General features: G+C 41.0%; 1 protein-coding gene across 2 annotated transcripts in view; it reads left to right on the top strand.

Moving 5' to 3' along the window:
• Positions 1 to 18,371, top strand: part of LOC139413340 (contactin-4-like) — a 164,236-nt gene extending 145,865 nt beyond the window's left edge. The window contains exons 13-23 of one of the 2 annotated variants that reach the window (XM_071160574.1): positions 6,367 to 6,542; positions 7,907 to 8,027; positions 8,784 to 8,942; positions 9,615 to 9,764; positions 9,973 to 10,043; positions 13,837 to 14,071; positions 14,356 to 14,471; positions 15,402 to 15,588; positions 15,684 to 15,796; positions 15,895 to 16,063; positions 16,420 to 18,371. In XM_071160574.1, coding sequence (XP_071016675.1) covers positions 6,367 to 6,542; positions 7,907 to 8,027; positions 8,784 to 8,942; positions 9,615 to 9,764; positions 9,973 to 10,043; positions 13,837 to 14,071; positions 14,356 to 14,471; positions 15,402 to 15,588; positions 15,684 to 15,796; positions 15,895 to 16,063; positions 16,420 to 16,511 — 1,589 coding nt within the window. In that variant the 3' untranslated portion in view covers positions 16,512 to 18,371. The remainder of the gene's footprint in view (positions 1 to 6,366; positions 6,543 to 7,906; positions 8,028 to 8,783; positions 8,943 to 9,614; positions 9,765 to 9,972; positions 10,044 to 13,836; positions 14,072 to 14,355; positions 14,472 to 15,401; positions 15,589 to 15,683; positions 15,797 to 15,894; positions 16,064 to 16,419) is intronic. The other variant, XM_071160575.1, reaches the window with a different exon arrangement.
• Positions 18,372 to 23,384: the final 5,013 nt, after the last annotated feature.

Below are 23,384 nucleotides of genomic sequence, written 5' to 3'. Positions count from 1 at the left end.
TATATAATGTGTCATTACATACTTATTTGAAGGTTTGTGTCGAATTTGAATTGGGTTTTAAGGGCGGTGAATGATGATCGCATGCAATGATGCCGCAAAAAAATGAATAGGTATCCCCCCTTACTCCGTCACTGTCCATTTCTTGTTTCTAAAGGATGAAATAAGTGCTACACCTGGTGGAGAGAGACTGTAAGACAGAAATGGTTGCTTTATGCGTGCTGTACGTTACGACATGACACGTCTAGATGTAACGGAGGGTCCGTTTTTTCAACTTTCCTCCAATACTATAGAGCTATTACCATGTCGATCAACGCTTGAATAGAAACCTAGTTCACACCCCCGATTTTGAAGTCAGCACAGTCGCTACAGTCCCATTAGTTTTCTTTGTATCCTCGTTTGAATGTTGCGGTTGAGCACATTTGTACAGAATGGGGTGAGTTTACGTTAGTTGGCTAAGCATAGCCTGCAAGCTAGCTATCCTTTTAGCTTTGCACATTTCATTGTGAAATAATCGGGTTGATAATAAAAAAAATATGCCCTGGCAAATATTCTTATACTTGCCATTTTAATCTACAATATTATCCCAGTTTGATATGCTGCTTGAATGTATTCTCCCAGCTAGCAACTGTTTTTACAATTTCAAAATAGCCTAGAATCACGTTATTATCACTACTTTATTTTGGGGGGATTCTAATAAGGATACAATGTTGTTTGGTTTACTGTGTGAACAGTTACTGACATTACATTTGGTTATCAATGCAAAATAGGCTACCTGATTCATGGCCTATACAGTATATATAGATCAGAACAAGGAACCGAGCGAGTTGGTGGTAAAATACAGCTTCATAGCCTACATAACACTGCCCCATGGCTACGCAATGAATTATATTTTGCGTTCAAAATGTCATGGGGTGCAGGAATGGGGCGCCAGGCGGCCAATCAATACGCACACCTGTCACCATCGTTACACGCACCAGCGCTTCTTTGGACTCACCTGGACTCCATTACTTTGTTGATTGCCTGTCCTATATCTGTCTGTTCCTCGGTTTGATCCCCGTGTCAGCATTATTGTCGTTATGTTTCCCCTGTTCAGACGCTGTTCTTGTTTGTTTCATGCCGGTTATTTATTAAATGTTCACTCCCTGTACTTGCTTCTCGTCTTCCGGCGTCTGTCCTCACACGTTGCTATACTGCGCTACGCTCCGAATTTTCCATCTCCGTAGGGTGTGAATTGGCCTTTAGTGGCATAACATGTATATTAACTTTCAAAGCAGCATAACTTTCCCGTGTTTCCTCCGGCTACAGTGTATGATATACCATTTTGATGCTCTGAGACTACTTTTTAAAAGTGTGAAAAAAGAGAGGAGAGAAATACAGCCGCATAACTTATCCGCAGATACAGTAGCTACTGATGTACTGTTATAGACAGGATGAATAGAGTGTTGAGAGCAGCTCACTAGGATATGTCTCTTTATTTGCACAACGTTTTCTCACCAACCACCAATGCTCCATTGAGGTTTGTCCTTGAGAGAATCCTTTTTGTCTCTTGAGGAAAACGTTAAGTATTCATGTTGAATGGCTATAGAATCATTTGTTTGCTCTGCATTGGTAAAGGGCTTTCTTGGTGTTTCCTTGATCTAAAAGGCTGGGAAATTAAGATTGGGTTTGAACTATTTATTTCTCGCAGATACCCTATAAGAAGTTAGTTACAGGGTGCATTGCTATTAGCGTTAGCGCAATGAAATGCTAGCTGTTCCCATAGACTTCCAGTCATTGAGTCAACGGTTATTAATTTAAAAACGCATCTGGGCAAAAATATATAATTTTAAAAAGAGCAGCTTTTTTGCAGCAGTGGCAACAATCTGTGAAAACTCTGTCAAAACCATGTGACTCTGGAATACACCTAATACATTAGTCAACTGCACATAGCCACCCTTGAGTAGAGGGCCTTAAGAATATGTACACCAGAGAGGAGTACACATTTACACCCCCACCTTCCCCCTCCCAAGGCCAATAAACTTGGAGGGAAGTCTCCACAGTGGTCGATGGGGCATCTCTGCCTCAGTAGCACTAGCTACATAGCCTGTGAGAGCATTATTCACGTATGACCGGCTGTTTGTGGGATGAGCAGAGGCTGAGCAGAGGCTGTGGCTGAGTGAGGAGTGTCAGCCGTGAGACACAGGGACGGGAGAGGATGGAGCTCACATTAATTCACACCTTAAACAGTCAGCCCAGCCCAGCTCCTTCTATCTCTCTCTCTTTCCCGTCGTTGACTTCCCACTTTAATGATATTACTATGCAATTTCATGTCTCTCCAGTTTTTCTGCTGTTCACCCTCCCAGCAGTCCCTGGAGTGTAGTTGGATCTACCTGTCGGGGTGGTTGCAAGCTTTACCATCTTGTCTCTGATTGACTTTGCTTAGTGAGAGGGGTGCGCTCCTCGCTCTTATAGCGACAGTAGGTAACAAGGCATTATACAAGATAGATATCAATCAAATGACGCTGGAGAGCTCTGCTGAGGTTGTGTAACCAAGCAGGGTTATCCATACAATCTGTCGCAAATGATGATGGAGTGGAGTAATAAGAGACATTTTCCCAGTATCGTCTTTACAGTGAATGATTGGCTCGGGTCAGCCTCAGAGCTTAGAGCTGACTATGCATGGCCATATATCTGGCCACCAGGTTTTTTAAATGACTGTCACATTAGCATTTAGTTTGCCATGTCAGTTAGCATTGGATATTTCACCTGAATTTTGTCAGCACTCTGTCTTGACATTCACATGTCATTAGGTGTGTAAATGTGTGACAATTATGTTATAAAATATACCACATTGAGAGGAGTAAAACAAAAAAAATCTGATCAGCAAACTGTTACAATTGGCATTTTGTCAAGAATTAGGCAGTCAAACCCAAAGCTCCTATGGCTATGTTCTCACAAGCGATCTGTCAGGGGAAAGAGGAGGTGTAGCTTTTTCTCCCTTTCAACCCTATTGGCATTGATGGACATTTAATAAACGTGTTCTCTCTGCAAATAGAAACCCAGACCCAGACACTTGAATAGTTGCGCTCATGTGACCCATTGTGTCTGACTGTGTCACTATATAGCTCCCCATTTTATCTTCCCTGGAATAGGGCTGAGCCTATATGACACCCTCTCATTGTATGTTTAACAAAATCAGTGTCGTGTTTTCATGGATGCCAAGGGAAGCCAGGCTTCCCCCCAAAAAATTTACCAAGTAAAAAACATAAAATAATGTATCTTTCGTCTCTCTGTTTCATAATTTCCATTCAATTTGCAAGAGGCTGACTGTATCTCACTGGTGAAAGCGTCCGAGCGAGTGAAACATTGCCCCTCTGTCTCTGTATGTGTAGCCCATCTATCTGACGCTGTCTGGTCGACAAGAGTGTTGCTGCACATATCATTGAATACAATGGAAGCCAGTGAGCATTCTCCCTTGATAAAAATATCATAGAACAATAAGCAATGAGTTTGGATTTGGCTTCACACCAATCATATCAAAAGCCAAACGTCATTGACAGAAAAAAACTTGAATTGTTGCATCTCAATGTGTTGTTGTCTTCCGTTGTCTAAATTAGCCATGGATGGAAATAGAGATTTGGAATTGTGGTTTTACTTAATTCTCCGTACTGGCCAATGATTATAATGGCGACCTGATCCAACCCTAAGTTCATACATTGGGCCTCTGGCCTGAGAGGATGGAAGTTCAATATGTAGCTAGATGTTGTAGGCTAATGTTAGCTGGCTAATAGTTGCCCATGAAAAAACGTTAGGCTAGCGAGCATGCATTTTAGCCAGGTAGCTAGCCTAGGACAACAAAAACTAAAAGTGTGTATAGTATGACAGAGTCATAGGTTATTTAGGCAACATGAAAGAGAAGAGGATGGCATTGGCATTTCTCTACTTTTTCTACTTATGCACACACACACGTTTGTTTTACTATCCTTGTGGGGACCAAACAATTCATTCCCATTCAAAATCCTATTTTCCCAAACCGTTAACCTAACCCTAACCTTAACCCCAAACCCTAACTCCTAACCCTAATCCTAACCCCTAAGCTTAAAATAGACGTTTTCCTTGTGGGGACCTGCAAAATGTCTGCTCTTCTCTTAATTTTCCTCTTTTTACTATCCTTGTGAGGACATCTGGCCCCCACAAGGATAGTAAAACCAAAACACACACAGACATCAGTATCATGGACAGCCACATGATATTTAGCTTACCTTGATTGGACTGAATCATTTTTAGAATATTGGAGTTGTCACTTTATTAGACTAAGCAGAGGTGATTAGATAATGTTGAAATATTGAAGCTGAAATGTTGCTGGAATAGTGGAGGCAGCTCCTGTTTTCTTTGCGACTTGCGGTAACTCTTTGGTGTTCTAAATCAATAGTTGTTTAGTAGTCCAAAAATGTCAGAAACCTTAACTTGATTGACCATGCTGTAGGTCATGTGACTTATTGTTACATGCAATATGCTTTGTGGACTCCACCAGACAGATGTTGCTCTCCGGTATTGTGATGAAACACAAAGGTGTGGATGGATTTATTCGGCCACTGTGTCTTCTTATTGTCTCAGTCATGGACCTATATATATAACGGTGGCAAGGCATATGAACCAAAGGGTTATAAAGCAAACAACGCAATTATCACAACACATAGGTTGTAATATGGCTTTTTTTCCTGGCTTGGCTTCCCTAGTGATTTTATCGCTACTGAACAAAACCCATCAGCTGATTGCGGTCTACTCTAAAATCAAAAAGAGACAAGATAAATTACATTCTGAGTAGGGGGCATAACATGTAGTAAGGTTGGGGTAAATTCGGAATTCCTGAATTTAATTCAACTCAACCTATTAATTGAAATTGTAATTTTATTTGGCCTCAAGAACAGAATGCAGAAATTGAATTGAATTTGAATTAAAGGAAGTAGAATTCAATTCAAACCAATTTAAATCAATTCCACTGAGACATGAAAGATACAGTATGTATCACATTCCTGTGAAAATTATTTAGCCAAAAGCATATGCCACCTCTTACTGAATACAGATTCCATTTTAAATATCAGTTTGATTATAACTCGAAGATGTCAAACATTATTTTGTTTGTATTTTTGTCATGAGATGTTAGGTTTTTCCATTCTGCTTCATCCTTCCATTCTGGAGTGTTTGATCTAATGCATTCTGGGAAATGTATTTTTTATGTTTAATGACATATAAGTGAATTATGAGTTATTAACATACAAAATAATCTTATAATCTTATAATCTTAAAACTATATTGAATAAACATTCATAGTGATGTGCAGTACCAGTCAAAAGTTTGGATTTTTCTTTATTTTTAATATTTTCTACATTGTAGAATAATAGTGAAGACATCAACACATATGGAATCATTTAGTAACCAAAAAAGTGTTAAACCAATCTAAATGTATTTTATATTTGACGTTCTTCAAGTAGCCACCCTTTGCATTGATGACAGCTTTGGAATGAATTGGAATTAACTAATTGGAATTAAAGACCAAGTCGCAACTCAATTCAGAATTGACCCCAACACTGCAATGCAGGTATCGAATTCGCTCTGGATGAAGACTGCACTGCCGGCACTTTTTACAGGAATCTATGGCTGCCTGTCCAGGGATCATTTGCCATGGTTAATTTAGTTGGCGCTCAGAGTGGATATTTCAACCGAGTACTCACAGCACCCCCAAGAGGGAGACAAGCACCGTACAGCATCAGAACAAAGGGGCTCCTTATTCCTCTCATCATTCCGCTCTCGTGCTCCTGTAGCTATCTTTCTTGTCTCTGCTCACACTCACACTGGAGACAAGGAACACTGTCTGTCTAATTCCTCAGTGAAACAACAGCAACACACCACATACATGCAGAGACTTGAATAGCGAATGTGTAGTGAGGGGAGCCCTGCACGTGTTTATTTTCTTTGAGTGGCTGCAGAAGTCAGGGGGTCTGCAGACTGCAGATGTGGGAATTACAGTACCTACCGACTGAAGGCTGAGCTGACAGTGACAGTTGGAGCACATTCTCTAGGTACAGGTAGACAAGCCTTCGCAGTTCCCACACTGTACCCTCTGGCTGGCTGAATCTCATTAATTCTGGTAATCACACTAGTTTTTGTTCTGGGTTCGTGTGTTTTTACTTCCACGTGTCCATTTATTCGTTGAATTCTGCATTTGAAAAGCATGGAAGATATTAGAATTTTGCACAACAATTGGAATAACCTTTTACAGTATTTCAAGCTTGGGATCACTGCATAACATAATGGTTGCTTTTAGTATGCGTTTTGTAGCGACTTCCTTCACACTAACAGTAGTGCATGTGTGCTGTTTTCCAGAGCCGACCATTATAACCACGCCACCGTCCACCCTGGACGTGACTGTAGGAGAGAGCATCGTGCTGCCGTGTCAGGTGACTCATGACCCGTCTCTAGAGCTCAAGTTCACCTGGTTCTTCAACGAGCAGCTGATCCACTTTGGCAACCACGGCGGATACTTTGAAAAAGTGGGAGGTGTAAGTGCATAAGCCTCCAAATATTCCCTCCCGATTCCCTCCCGGGGCCATCAAGCCTCCCATTTATAATCAAAGTGTCATGTCTGAGAAATGGTGCCGTATTACCACGCTTTTACACCATGCTTGTCAGGGGCACTGCAATGCATAATGAATAGGAAGAAACACACGTCTTTACTACGCCGTGTTGCAGATTGCTTATATTTTATTTATGCCACTGCTCTCTCACGAAGATATGTCATTAAAGAGACATTGATTTTTCAACCCCTTCAGAAATTACATTGAGAGAGGTCAAGGGGTGGAGCTGGTGATACATTGCAACATCGACACCGTGGTTCCCTTCCTTTAATATAAGTGAGGTCATATTAAGTAGGGTATCCGCAGTGCAGAGAATGTTTGGAGCATGTGTATTTATGTGTGGTGAAAATGTGCTGCACATAGTTTATTTAAAAAATCACATTTACATATTCCCCATCCTTCCTTAAAACCTACCAAGCTCAAAGCTCAGATCATATGCCCTGTTTTGCATCGGTTTCCTCTTTCATTTACACTTTATGTTAACTACAAAACACTTAAAAGCTACTTTTTCATCTCCCCTGTCTGAAGCAAGAGTGATGATAATCAATTGTTCCAGAAGTGATGAGTAGGGGCATGTACATTACACTCTCTGGTCAGGTTGTCATGTTTTTCATTATTTGAATCGTAATAGTTTTCCTTTTACATGATAAATGACACCACCTGGAGTTACATATGCTGTTTTTGCCACATTCAATTGAGCTTTTGCCACATCCAATTTATGACTGGTCCTGATTCCACTCAGTACTGGGCTGATTAAATGATGGCGTGAAAGTGGGAACTGCAATTGGAAATGGAATGGAAAGAACTGGAGAACTTTACCTTTAAGCTTTGCTTGATCATTGAAATAATGAGGCCACTCTTCCACAGCTAAAATCAGCATGTGTATGAATACATTTGTGTAATAATTATAATTAAACGTAAGTGCTCTGCCCGTCTCATATGTACAGGTATGCCGATGACCCTTTTAAAACATGGAAACAGATCACAGTTAAAATCCTAGAATTATAATACAATAATAGGCATACAAAGACCCTGAATAGTTTTTTTTTTAAATATACCATTTCTGCTCACATATTATTATTTCTGCTCAAATCATCATATTTAATTTATTTTAATTACATGTTGGTAAAATGTTACTACAGTATATTAATCGTTGTGCTTGTGTATGTGTGTGTGTGTGCGTGCGCGTGTGTGTGTGTGTCTGCGCGTGTCCATCCGTCCGTGTGTGTGTGTGTGTGTGTGTGTGTGTGTGTGTGTGTGCATGTTCATGTGTGTGTGTTGCATGTTAGCAGCATTCCGCTGGGGACATCATGATTCGGAACATCCAGCTGAGACACGCAGGGAAGTACACCTGTGCAGTGCAGACCAAGGTGGACAGCATCTCCATCGCAGCAGACCTGGTGGTCAGAGGTAGTTCTCTCTGTCTACAAGCAATATTTCATGAAAGATACCTTGATTTTGACTACCATTTGTTGTTATTTAATAATAATGTAATACATGCTCATTTAGCATGATAAAGTATCATGCGATGTTAACACTTTCACAAATTCAACATGGGTTACCTTTGTAGTAGGCATTTGTCGATCTTGAAAACCTTGTACACCCCACAGAACTGATCCTATGTTGGAAAGTCATTCTCATGTCCTTGAAAGGTCATTGAAAAATAATGGTAATAGAACATGTTATTTGATAGGGAACAATCCCACCCACTCACTTGATTGGGTCAGTTATCCATGGCAACAACAAAGCATTATTTAAGTTAGCTGTGCAGATTTGAAGGGGTCCCATCTGTGTCTTTAAGACTGAATGAGATGAATGCTAGTTAGTTGTCTGTGTTTATTCTCCATCATCCTGGACATGCCTCTAATTAAGATGTGAAGGCATTGTACTCTGTGAGATCAGTTGAAAAGATGGTCAGATAGAGACGTATCTCTCTCTCTTTTAATCTAATTAGACAGAAAAGCTCCCTGAGGTTTCACACCAAACTGATTTCACCAGCTGTACTCCTAGTGCTGAAGGCAGATAGTGATAAGGACACCACTGCTCTGCTCTGCCTTTTTTATACTTCTTTCTCTCTCTCTTTCTCTCTCTCTCTCACTGTCTCTTCCTCTCTCTGTCTCCCTCCCTCTATCTCCCTTCCTGCCTGGCTGTGCATCGTATCTGCAGGTCCCCCAGGCCCGCCCACCAGCATCCATGTAGAAGAAATCAGTGACACCACAGCCTCTCTCTCCTGGAGGCCCGGGCCTGATAATCACAGTCCAGTTACAACATACACCATCCAGGCCAGGACACCATTCTCCCTGGGCTGGCAGGCTGTCACCACAGGTAGGCTCTTCAACCAGCTATTGCCTCATCAAAGCGTTATATAGGGGTCTGATCTCCATTTTCTATTTTCCGTGTAAGAGTATGGGCCTATGAGTGATTTTACTTCAATTCCAAATGGCACTCGATTGTTCAGTGACAGGGTTCACTGCAGATTTACTTGACAGCAGGTGTTGTTGAAATGTAGATCAATTTCCAGAGGTCTGACTTACAGTGAATGGTGCTGTTTGATAGCATAGAAATGAGCCCCATACGGAAGTTTGGATGGCGGTTCTAGAGCAGGCTGTAGTTCTGCATGTTTGGTGCTGTTCCAATTATTTTGGGGAGGAGCCTGTTAGTTTGGGGAAAAAATACATATTTAATATATATATTGATACTGCATCTTTAAGTGTGTGTCACTGTACAAGGCAACATCACTAGTGCCCAGAGTTTTTCCTGGCCATTCCTTTTTACGGCCAGGAAAAACCTGACCAAACAGGGACACTGAGTGAGGTCCACCCTTAAGGTGTGTGTTTTGTCTTGTGCGTGTGTGTGTGAGTGAGTACACCATGTGTCCTTCTGTGTAATTAGCCCCCTGCACCTGTGGAGTGTGCTCAGTGGGCCTGTCAGCCTAGAGGACACTCTCCTGCTACCTGCTTCATTCTGAGGGGAGGGGGCTGTTTTGTTTTGTGCCAGTTCCTGAGATGGTGGGGGGCCGCCGCCTGACAGCTACAGTAATAGACCTGAGCCCCTGGGTGGAATATGAGTTCAGAGTCCTGGCAAGCAATGCCATTGGGACCGGGGAGCCCAGCAAACCATCCAAACAAGCAAGGACTAAGGAAACATGTATGTACGGTATTCATTGAATCCCTTCAATTCTGCATGTTTTCAGTTTTTCTTATGTGCATCTTCTTGCCATTAGTTTGTCTGGTATGGTGGGAAAAAGCTATTTCAATGTCAAAGAATCTAATCCGAATGTGTTGTTATCGTGTTATCTTTGATGGCTGGGGTCGACTGAGTTGAGCAGGATTACGATTACCCTCTGTTCCCCCAGCTCCGAAGGTCACACCAGCTAATGTAAGCGGAGGTGGAGGCAGTCGCTCAGAATTAGTGATCACTTGGGAGGTAAGCAAGCCGCTCACTCCAATACTCCCTCACCCATGGAGGGAAAGCCAGAAGTCATTATTCTCTAAGGAGTCGGGCCGTTGTTTCATTAATAACAGCAGCCAGGCTTATTGTATGGCATTTCATTTTTAAGAACAGAGAGGCAATAACTGCTGCTGTCTCCCCGGGGTAGAGAAAAATGCCTTTGAGGTTTTAATAAGCTAATTAAACCGAATGATTCTTCACACAGTCACAAGCAACTTTTTCAAAGATTGTGCTTCCCTATCTTTTTCAGTCTTACAGTTCTTCTCAATCCCGTACAAGCTTTTTTTTTTTTTCTTTTTAAACAATGTTGCCGATTTTCAAAACAAAGTTCAAAAGCCACAGAACTCTGTGGCCTTTTGCAAAACAGTAAATGCTTTTTCACTAATGTGAATGCCTTCTCAAAATATAAATACATTCATCACAACTAAATGATACGGTCAAAATTGTAAATACGTTCATCAAAAGGACATGAATGCCTGCAAAAGGATTGATGTCGCCTTACTTATGTCTTGAAGTCAAGCAGACAAAACAGAAAGTTAGTTGGTCTTTTAAAAACCCCAGGAGATCAATACATTTTCTTTGCAGTCACTAGATAATGATGATCAAAATTGGAAGTACAACTATCCAAAAGTGTAGAATTATGGGCAATTACTCTCCATGTATGCATATTTCATCAAACAATTTCATAGACATCAAATCAAATGTTATTCCTGGTAAAAAATAAAAAAAATTTAAAAGTACATTGAGTGCCGGTTGCGTTCATCGGAATCAACACAATACAATTCCATGTATTCAATACATAGACTGGTTTGTTCATAGTTTTGTAAACTTTCCATCGGTGCACAGAAACACAATCCACAATAGAAACACGTAAAGGGGAATACAATGGAATACAATGGTGGAGATGACTTAAGAGGAACCCGAAGTTACTTAGAAGTAACACAACTTCATTCTCTGGATCTCTGCATGTCCGCAATATTGTAAAAAATATAAGATCTCAGTCAGGGACTCAACTTATTGTTGAGAGTTAGAATAATAGAATACTACACAAGGTGCAATGAAAACATTTGGTGTGCATCAACAGTCAACAAACTAGCCCGTGTTAGATTGGTAGATTAGTCTAGCGGCCAGCTATCTAAACTTGTAGTAAGCATGTTCGAATTACCGACCAGGGTGGGGCCCATTGATCATCAGTCATCATATTAAAAACTGCAAACATTTGTCTCCACCCTATGGCAAAATGTTTAGAATTGCAGTAAATTAGCTGTAAAACTGCACATTTTTCTCTGTACCCCATGGCAAACTGTGCAGAATTGCACAAAATTAGTTCTAAAATGGCTAAATCTTCTCTCCACCCCATGGCAAACCGTATAGAATTGCAGCGAACTTGCTTTAAAACTGCAACATTTTCTCTACTCTCCATGGCCAAATGTGCAGAATTACAGGTGATTGTAACTTTTAAATAAAAAACAATTTCTCAGATGTAACGAGGGAGGCAGACCCATGTGCCACTGTGGCCCATCATGACGAGTTCCATTTTCTGGTGGCCCCCACCCCCATCAAAATTGCCTTCCCTGGCCTAGATCTTACTCTATATTGTAATGTACATGGTATGACACTGATGGGGTGATTTAGAATGTTGTGCAGAAGTATTTACTGATTGTGTATTCACTGATTACAATTATGTTTAATGTTTTACAAAAGGTGGGCTAAGACATGCAAGTCAGGTACTAAGGCAAGAAAATGATCGGAAATTCTGTAAATGTATTTGAGCATTTGGTCATTGCGGTTCTGCTATAGATACGTTTCAACACAGATTCAAAAATGTATTGTACGCGATTGAGAAAACATGTGATTAGCCCTGCTTGAAAATCATCCACTGCTGTGAAAGTTTTGCTGATTGACTATTGAATGTTAATGAGTTCAATTACAGTCTAACTTTGCCTTAACAAAGTTTCAAGACAGCCTTGATTGAAGTTACTTCAGACGAGAAGTACAATGGACTAAATTATTTCAATGTGTAGCTAGCTACACAATGATGTGAAAATGTAAGCTACAGTATCTGACTACATACTACTTTTCCAAAGCAGTGGCGGTCGGTGCCATTGAAGATGAGGGAGGACGATTCATTTTCTTATTTCTATTACAGCATATTGGATGACTGTCATTCATATTCCATTCACCCAACTCAATATAACATCGATAGGTTTAGGCTACTACATGATACCAACACTTTCCCTATACCCCATCATGAGGTTACTAGCTACAACCTAGCCTATGAATTAAAGTCTGCAATGTAGGTCAAGAGAAACTTTGAGCAATCAAATCTATTGCCTGCATCTATCTGATATAGGGTTTAATTATTAGTCCAACAGTTCCAAACGAGAGTTTCATGTGAACAAATTCAGGTCTGTTTATCACTGATTCATTCCAATTGCTTCTGTTTAAGAAATGGTTTTCAACAAAATCGGTGGAATGAATACACCCCTAATCACACTCAAACACAGTTCACTTTCATAGCAGCCACATACAAACAGCATGAATGATCCCTTTGATCATAGTATTCCTTCTCGTATCTACGCACTCTCCTCTCCTCCTCTCCTTTTCCCTTCGCTTGTGGACTTCAGTGTACAACACATCAGCATTCTGTGACCAGGCGAAAAATAGCTAATTGCTATACATGCCTACATCATTGTCACCATATAAACATCATAGTCAGCATAGCTACTAGAACTAACTAGAACATGCAGTACAGTGTACAGTCAGCAGCAAGAAGTTTAGCAGTTACACCGGTGGGCCCCAGTGGCAATAAATTAATACAACCAAAAGCTTACCTTGACTTGGAAGAGTTTCAGCTAACACAGCATCCCTCTCTGTTTAAGCCGGGTGTTTGAGTAGGCTAAACTAGCTAGCTGCATTCTCTAGCTAAGTAAGTGAAAGTGAAAAAAGAATACAACAAAATATATCTCTCTCTCTTGCTTGCTTCTCCTTTATTTTTGAAGAAATTAATTTGTTCAAAACTGTTCAATTACTGTCTTTCCCTCTCTTTGAGTCAACTACTCACCGCATTTTATGCAGTGCTAGCTAGCTGTAGCTTTCAGTACTAGATTCATTACTCTGATCCTTTGATTGGGTGGACAGCATGTCAGTTCATGCTGAAAGAGCTCTGATAGGTTGGTGGATGTCGTCTGGAAGTTGTCATAATTACTGTGTAAGTCTATGGAAGGGGGTGAGAACCACAAGCCTCTTAGGTATTGTATTGAAGTCAATGTACCCAGAGGAGGACGGAAACGAGCTGTTCTCCGGAAACACCATGGTGCTAACCTACAGAGTGCTGCTGAGGGTACTGTAGACCTTCATTGCCAAACAGTGTGTATTAATCATTTATTTGGTGACATGAATATATTTAGTATAGTTTTATTTAAAGAGGTTAACTTTTTTAATGTTTCACTATTTACATTTTTATGAAATTCACTGAGGAGGATGGTCCTCCCCTTCCTCCTCTGAGGAGCCTCCACTGTTCCCAACTATTATAAAATAGAATGCCCTTTATATAACCATGCATCTTTGGGGAGTGTTGACTTAAAACAATAAAAGTCAGTCCCCATAAATATATGAAATATGATGTGCTTTCAGTCTTAACAATAGCTAGGTGGTGGTATCATGCTGAGGGCGCTTTATTATTGATGGACGTGGGTATTCACTACTTGTGCACCAGTTTCAATGTGTGTGTGTATGTGTGTGCGTGTATGTGTATGTTTTCTTCTAGCCTGTTCCCGAGGAGCTGCAGAACGGGGGAGGGTTTGGCTATGTGGTAGCCTTCAGACCGTACGGCGCCACAGGCTGGATGCAGGCCGCAGTGCCCTCATCGGAAGCCTCCAAATATGTCTTCAAGAACGATAGCATCCAACCCTTCTCCCCCTTCCAAGTGAAGGTTGGAGTGTACAACAACGAGGGGGAAGGCCCTTTCGGACCCGTCATCACCATCTACTCTGCAGAGGAAGGTTGGTAAAGAATTAAGTCATACCAGAGGAGCGGCAGTGCTTCCCGGGCCTCAGTTCACACATAGCGTTTAAAAGCCAATGGAGAGGCGTCTCTGGATAGTTTATTCCCGGTCAATACAGTGATCTTGTTGCCCATGCTCTCCTATCTGCAGATGGTTGCTTCCCACAGCTGCTGGTTTTGGTTCTCTCTGTACTTCTGATGAAAGAGATGGACCCACTTTAAGAGTCATCAAAGCCTGCCACTACTTTTAAACTCATTCAAATTATTTTTACATTTCACCCAGAGCCTGGCAGAGCGCCCACCAGGATCCGAGCCAAGAGTCTGTCTGCGTCTGAGATTGAGGTTTCATGGAAAGCCCTGCCTTGGAACACCAGCAAGAGAAGAGTCCTAGGCTATGAGGTTAGTCAAGTTTTTTTCCAGTTTCCCTCTACCTATTTGTCAAAGTGTTCTTGCATGAGTAAAGGCATGCGTGTGTCTGTGTGTGTAGTTGTGAGCATGTGCATGTGTGTGTGCATGTGTGTAGCAACTAATGCTGTACGATCTTGTTCCGTTCTATTATTGATGAGTGTTTCTAGCTCATGCACATTGGGCATCTCAGATGTAATAGGTTGTTATGTGTAATGGTCCAGCCAGGTCCCCTGTCTGTTGAGTTGTGTTTCTCTTGTTGCTGTGCTAAGTGCTGTTACTAACTACACTGATTAGTCTAACAGTCTAGTAATGCAATGTACCAGGGGACAGAATGTTTAGCCTATAATCCACACTGTACTGTAGGCTAAAAGACTGTGGCTTTGAGCTCAGTTAGTTGATTCCAATCCTTAGTCAGCTCACTATTGACATTCAATATTGGAAAAAAATTATATTTTCATCCATGGGATCCATAAAGTACTGGAATTATGAATTGTTGACCATTTAAAGTAAACAGGGAAGTGGGGCCTGAGCAAACGGTTCCTGTGAGGGAAGACAAATTATATTTGTGCTGTCAACCGTGCCAGCTATTTCAGCCTAGACACTCAGGCGACAAAGAAAATCTGTTATCATTCAACTTGACAGCTGGGACATTTTACACATTGTGATTTCTCTTTGACCACGCCATTTAAACACTCCCTCACTTCAAGAGCTAAGTAACCAGAACCAAGGCACCTTACCCATGGAAAGACGAGAATATATGAGGTGACACCATACAATGAAATGCTGTTTTTATACCAATTCACTGCAGTTCTAGTTTACAGTTCGTGGACAGTGTCTACCAAAAAACAGTTTTTTACAATGTTCTCACAAATTAGTGTCTGCATTAATGTCCCTGGTTATCCTCTTTCTATCTGGTCTCAGTTGAGGTACTGGGAGAAGAGAGAGAAGGAGGAGGCAGCCAGTGTGCAGAGAACGGTAGGCAACCAGACATCAGCCATTATCCGAGGGGTGAGAGGAAGCAACACGTACTACGTCACAGTGAGAGCATACAACACGGCCGGGGCAGGGCTTCCTAGTGTTACTGTCAATGTCACCACCAAGAAACCACGTAAGCGTCTACCCCTGCTTTTGGTTCAAGCGGTTGTTTCCATTGACTTATTGGAGATCATGTGATCCTCATCCTCACGTATTTGTGTCCCTCAGCGCCCAGCCAGCCGCCGGCGAAGGTCATGTGGAACACATTGAATTCCAAGATAATCCTGAACTGGGAGCAGGTCAAAGCCCTGGAGAACGAGTCAGAGGTCACAGGCTACAAAGTAAGGAAGCACTGACTGCATGGATTTAGTTAGAAATAGTGGCCATTGTCGTCATGGTTTCTCCCGGGTGACCTTCTAACTGTGTGGTCCATCCCTAGGTGCTCTACAAGCGTAACCGACATAGCCGTCCGAGTGTCATGGAAACCAACACAACGTCGGTGGAGCTTTCCCTGCCTATGGATGAGGAGTACTTCATCCAGATCAAACCATTTGGGGAGGGAGGAGAGGGGAGCAGTAGCAGACAGATCACAATCCCCAGAATACCAGGTCAGTCTCTAGTGGACTGCTTCCTCATACTTCATTGATCTCAATGGCGTTGCTATAGCTATTGCCAGTACTGCTTTATTGTCTTGACTACAGACTGGAGCTTTTCTTGCCCTAGTTATGTCTTCAAAAGGAACAGATAGAGTAAGGATTATCTATAAAAATGAATAGTGCCAGGATTTAATCCCGGACTAAATTACTTTATGTATTCAGAATTGCGTGTAAATATGCCCAAGGTTTGATCATCAAAGCATTTAATAGCACAAAAGCCTTCAACAATGAATTGCCAACCAGGCTGCTTGTCATTTTCCGTATAAACAGACAGACTATCAAAGCCCATTCCTTTTCATGTTTTTCAGGTCCCAATGCAATTGGCTCGGCGACCAAGGTCTCTACTTTATCAGCCCTCAGTACAATAGCACTGTCTTTCACAGCGCGGACATCGTTATGACAAACCGCTATCAGCGAACATCTGATGTGGAGGCAACTTGACAACGGAACAGGAACACCAACCACCCAGTCTGGTGTAACTAGATCCGTTCATTTAGATTTTAGAGGCAGGAGGATGAGCAACGTTGGAAAACAAAGTCACTGAGATGAGTGGGAGAGAAAGGGCCTCGCTTCAGCACCCCGTCCACCGGCGAGAACAGGAAATCGACCGATGTCTTGACTCTGTTGTTACCAAAGCAGCTTTCATTAAAAAAAAGAAAAATGTCTTATATGCATCTTTTGTATGACATGTCTAGCTTTTATAGATTTCTTTTGAAACCAATTCATAATTGGTCTGGGCTTTTTATAAAAGGCAAGGTTGAGGTGAGTTCAGTGCATGGTGCGTACCTACATACAGATCTGACAGTTTTAGAATTTGATAAGTTTTCAGTTTGTTGGAAAGAGCGCTTTTGTCGTCTGAGGTGAATTGCATTTTTTGGTCAAAGAAAACTACCTGCTACTGTGGTTTCATGTCAACAAAAACCATAGTTGAGTCTTCTTAGAAATGTATGCATTTTTACCACCATCTAGACTGATATGTTGAGTATATTGCTTTAAAACTATTTTTTTATTACTCCATAAAACATTGCACTGACGCCTGATGAAAAATGAGACTTGATAGAAATGTGACAAACTATGTTAAAGGATGAGAGGGACTTTATTGTCCCTTGCTGGTTTGGAGTCCCATCTTCCATAGGTTGCTCTGGCCTTGGCCATTTAATTGCGCTGGCTGTCTGTCTCATCCGCTCATCATCCTCTCAGTTACATTAGCCGTGTGTCAACTCTAAAGCTATTCTATTCTTTGCCTTGTGTGTGCCTCATCATATCTTCGAAATCCTCAGGTCCTTAAAGAGCCTTAACTTATCTATCAACAACTATTATAAACATAGATGTATGTTGTTATGCAGCTGCTGTATGATGTGTAGCTACACTCTGCATTAATAGACAGGTTATTACCATCCCGTGTATAATCCTACAGTCATTCTTAGGGCCAGGAGTTTTTTTCCTGGTCAGGTTATGTGGTCGGGAAAATGTCCTTGTCGTATATTATAGTTAGGGCCAGGGGGTTTTCTGACCATGTGACCTGACCTGGAAAAGCTCTTTATGAAGGAGAAGTGTGTTTCAACAGTGTCGTGCTGTTCAGCATGGCTTAAAGGTAAGGTGGAAAGCCTGGGACATTTTAGTAGGTCCACTGACTGCTCCCCTACTAAAAGATAAATGCTGCTGACAAGTTTTCCTTTCCCATAGTCTTCTGATGCCATGTGATACTGGTACAGTACAGTACAATACAGTCCCATACATATGTAGCTTGTAATCCAGTGAAAAAGTAAAAAGTGCAGGTAGTTTGTAGTACTTTCGAGGGGAAGTTTAGGCAGACTAATGGGTCTGACTCAGAATCATGCATCGAGAAATGTCTAATATACTTTTTTGTACACTTCAGATCATTTATATCAAATAAAAACCTTTCTAAAGAGCTGATTAACCTGGTTTTTATGTAATAACACAAATGTTTCATACAGTAGCTAAATGTCGTTCAGCATGACTGTATTTGCCCTTCTTTTCTGTCCATTTGCTAACTGACTGAATGGCTTGAGACCATACAAAGAGATAGCAGGTTTGTGTATCTGTAGCCATACAAGTCAAACCACTTTTATGTCTGTGCTTCTGTCTCAAACAGGTGTTCTCCTGTAGGCCTACACACTTTGGGATTTACCGGTACTACCATCCATTTACTCCATGTGAAGTTCTGTTTTTTGCTGTTGTTGGTTGTTTATACTGTGTTAATGAATAAAGTTGATTGATTTATATTAAGTGAGTGAAATTCAATGGACTTATTTCTTAATGCTTATTACTTGTGATCAGAATTAATTATCTTGAAATTCATATTACATCCAGTGGGCGGTGCTGCAAGTTAAAATTCATGTTCAGGGAGCAAGTGTGTATCGGACCCAATTCAGACTTAAGAAATGTATGCCTTTCCTACACACACCTTTCCTTCTCAGTAGTTGGATTCAGGCTTACCTTATGCAGGGGCATAACAGGCTTTACAGGCATGGTTCCCTTGCTCACGCTGAATAAATATAATTCAACCACTGAAAACCCTCCCACTTGCTGGCCAACAGATTTTCGTGTGGAGTTTTCACTCAATACAATTTTCAGTACATTTTTCTAAAGCAATCCCTTTAAATTTACCATGTGATACTGGTACAGTACGGTACAATAATTATACTTTTCTTGACAAACTCACTAGAATATATGGACGGAACAGTTCAGAATATTTGGGATCAATGAAAGAAAGCCATGTAAATATGAAATGAAAGAAAGCTATGCATATTTGTCTCCTTTTTAGTACCAATTAGTATATTTTAAAATACTCTGATCTTGTGTATTATTTAGAGTTTATGAATAATAATTACAAACAAAATGGTTTAGAGAGCCTTTATGGTGAATCAAAAATACAATGGTTTGATACATCCTTAAAAAGTTGTAATATTCAATTCCACGTGACCATTTAGTCATGGTAACTACGCTTCTCCAAGCTCTGATATTACTGATGGTCATTAGTATCCTACCAAACTTGTTAACTGCCTGGTACTCAGCACTCTATTGTCCCTCTAATCACTCTGACATAAATGCAAATGTAATCAAAAATCTAATCAAACACATCATGAGAGCCCATGAGCTCATGTTGCACAACATTTCTATAGGCTAGGCAACTGCATGAGAAAACAGAGTTTTGATGGCCTCTATTAAAAAGAGGAGGATCCCATCAGCTTTCTATAGGCTAGGCCTACTATATTTATTTCTCAACTTTCCTAATATTAGGCACATTGCTTCTCTTTACAACAGGAGTATAGCCTACCTGGCTGACATAAAAAATGAACCGCGGGAAAAGCATAAATGACATGTCTTTTTTCCCCTGTCCTGTTTCGAGACAGGTGCATGATAATGGTCCATTCTAAATCAAAACGAATTTTACCCATATTGTTTAGTATATGTAAAGACAAGATTAAATCAAGAATAGTCTGATGGGTGACAATGTTAGCCTATCACTTGTGAATTATATATTATCACTTGTGAATTATGCCCAGCTTGTGTGGAGTAAGGCAAGAAACAGCGCCTGCCTTTTTAAAAACACTTTTTCAAATCATAGTCCCACAACTCATGTAGCCTAGCCCACAGGCTTATATGTTTTTATAAGGTTTGTATAACAACTAAAGTGTCAAAATAACTGAAAATTAAGCACATTAATCCGCATTACAACTGGGGTAGAGCCTAACTGGCATACATAGGTGGCGCGTGAGTTTCATGTTTGGGGAGGTTAATGTTCACCATAAAAATGCACCTTTATAATAAAGCATCACATGCATAATCGCATTTGCAGTCACTTTTGAGAATGGCGTTTTCCTTTAATTTATTGCATTTTGGAACGTTCGCCCTTATAGCCTACTGCCATGTGCGCTTATAATGTGAAGAAATAGCTATTTTTATTTATTTTTTATTTTTCTTGTCTTCATGTTTCTTCATGTTGGTGCTACTGTCTCTTATGACCAAAAAGAGCTTCTGGACATCAGAACAGCGATGACTTACCTCGCCGACGAGTAGGTAAACCACCATTACAATCCATATTATTGGCCAACAAGCAATCTTTCGAAAACAACTGGACGATCTACGATTAAGTCTATCCTACCAACAGGACATTAAACTGTAATATCTTATGTTTCACCAAGACGTGGCTAAACTACGACACGGAAAATATAGAGTTGGCTGGAATCTATGTCTGGGAAGACGAGGGGCGGGGGGGTTGTCTATTTGTCAATAACTGCTGGTGTGCGATGTCTGATATTAAAGAATTCTTGAGGTATTCTTACCTGAGGTAGAATACCGCATGATAAGCTATAGACCACACCAGGAGAGTTCTCATCTATATTTTTCGTAGCCGTCTATTTACCACCACAAACCGATGCTGGCACTAAGACTGCACTCAACAAGCAAACAAGAAAAGACTCATCAAGAAGTGGCGCTCCTAGTGGCCGGGGACTTTAATGCTGGCAAATTTAAATCCATTTTACCTCATTTCTAGCAGCAAGTCGCATGTGCAATCAGAGGAAAAAAACACTCTAGACCACCTTTACTCCACACAAACAGACGTATACAAAGCTCTCCCTCGCCCACCATTTGGCAAATCTGACCATAATTCTATTCTCCTGATTCCTGCTTATGAGCAAAAACTAAAGCAGGAAGTACCAGTGATTCGCTCAATTCAGAAGTGGTCAGATGACGCGGATGCTATGCTAAAGGACTGTTTTGCTAACACAGACTGGAATATGTGCCGGGATTCATCCAATGGCATTGAGGAGCATACCACCTCAGTCACCTGCTTCATCAATAAGTCACCGTCTTCATCAAACAGTGACTGTACATACGTATCACAACCAGAAGCCATGGATTACAGGCAACATCCGCACCGAGCTAAAGGCTATAGCTTCTGCTTTCAAGGAGCGGGACACTAATCCGGACGCTAATAAGAAATCCCGCTTTGCCCTCAGACGAACCATCAAACAGCCAAAGCGTCAATACAGTACAAAGGTTGAATCCTACCACACAGGCTCTGATGCTCAATGGATATGGCAGGGCTTGGAAACTATTACGGACTACAAAGGGAAACTCAGCCATGAGCTGCCCGTGACGCGAGCCTACCAGACAAGCTAAATGCCTTCTATTCTCGCTTCGAGAGAAGCAACACTGAAGCATGCATGAGAGCACCAGCTGTTCCGGATGACTGTGTGATCACGCTCTCCATAGCCAATGTGAGCAAGACCTTTAAACAGGTCAACATTCACAAACCCGCGGGGCCTGATGGATTAGCAGGACGTGTCCTCAAAGCATGTGTGGACTAACTGGCAAGTGTGTGCAAACCTGGTCAAGAACTACAGGAAACATATGATCTCTGTAATTGCAAACAAAGTTTTCTGTACCAAATATTAAGTTCTGCTTTTCTGATGTATCAAATACTTATGTCATGCAATAAAATGCAAATTAATTACTTAAAAATCATACAATGTGATTTTCTGGATTTTTGTTTTAGATTCCGTCTCTCACAGTTGAAGTGTACGTATGATAAAAATTACAGACCTCTACATGCTTGTAAGTAGGAAAACCTGCAAAATCGTCAGTGTATCAAATACAGTGCCTTGCGAAAGTATTCGGCCCCCTTGAACTTTGCGACCTTTTGCCACATTTCAGGCTTCCAACATAAAGATATAAAACTGTATTTTTTTGTGAAGAATCAACAACAAGTGGGACACAATCATGAAGTGAAACGACATTTATTGGATATTTCAAACTTCTTTAACAAATCAAAAACTGAAAAATTGGGCGTGCAAAATTATTCAGCCCCTTTACTTTCAGTGCAGCAAACTCTCTCCAGAAGTTCAGTGAGGATCTCTGAATGATCCAATGTTGACCTAAATGACTAATGATGATAAATACAATCCACCTGTGTGTAATCAAGTCTCCGTATAAATGCACCTGCACTGTGATAGTCTCAGAGGTCCGTTAAAAGCGCAGAGAGAATCATGAAGAACAAGGAACACACCAGGCAGGTCCGAGATACTGTTGTGAAGAAGTTTAAAGCCGGATTTGGATACAAAAATATTTCCCAAGCTTTAAACATCCCAAGGAGCATTGTGCAAGCGATAATATTGAAATGGAAGGAGTATCAGACCACTGCAAATCTACCAAGACCTGGCCGTCCCTCTAAACTTTCAGCTCATACAAGGATAAGACTGATCAGAGATGCAGCCAAGAGGCCCATGATCACTCTGGATGAACTGCAGAGATCTACAGCTGAGGTGGGAGACTCTGTCCATAGGACAACAATCAGTCGTATATTGCACAAATCTGGCCTTTATGGAAGAGTGGCAAGAAGAAAGCCATTTCTTAAAGATATCCATAAAAAGTGTCGTTTAAAGTTTGCCACAAGCCACCTGGGAGACACACCAAACATGTGGAAGAAGGTGCTCTGGTCAGATGAAACCAAAATTGAACTTTTTGGCAACAATGGAAGACGTTATGTTTGGCGTAAAAGCAACACAGCTCATCACCCTGAACACACCACCCCCACTGTCAAACATGGTGGTGGCAGCATCATGGTTTGGGCCTGCTTTTCTTCAGCAGGGACAGGGAAGATGGTTAAAATTGATGGGAAGATGGATGGAGCCAAATACAGGACCATTCTGGAAGAAAACCTGATGGAGTCTGCAAAAGACCTGAGACTGGGATGGAGATTTGTCTTCCAACAAGACAATGATCCAAAACATAAAGCAAAATCTACAATGGAATGGTTCAAAAATAAACATATCCAGGTGTTAGAATGGCCAAGTCAAAGTCCAGACCTGAATCCAATCGAGAATCTGTGGAAAGAACTGAAAACTGCTATTCACAAATGCTCTCCATCCAACCTCACTGAGCTCGAGCTGTTTTGCAAGGAGGAATGGGAAAAAATTTCAGTCTCTCGATGTGCAAAACTGATAGAGACATACCCCAAGCGACTTACAGCTGTAATCGCAGCAAAAGGTGGCGCTACAAAGTATTAACTTAAGGGGGCTGAATAATTTTGCACGTCCAATTTTTCAGTTTTTGATTTGTTAAAAAAGTTTGAAATATCCAATAAATGTCCTTCCACTTCATGATTGTGTCCCACTTGTTGTTGATTCTTCACAAAAAAATACAGTTTTATATCTTTATGTTTGAAGCCTGAAATGTGGCAAAAGGTCGCAAAGTTCAAGGGGGCCGAATACTTTCGCAAGGCACTGTACTTGTTCTCCCCACT

The sequence above is a fragment of the Oncorhynchus clarkii genome, chromosome 7 (genome assembly GCF_045791955.1).
Source record: "Oncorhynchus clarkii lewisi isolate Uvic-CL-2024 chromosome 7, UVic_Ocla_1.0, whole genome shotgun sequence".
NCBI classification, from domain to species: domain Eukaryota; kingdom Metazoa; phylum Chordata; class Actinopteri; order Salmoniformes; family Salmonidae; genus Oncorhynchus; species Oncorhynchus clarkii.
This window is presented reverse-complemented; position numbering and strand designations above follow the sequence as displayed.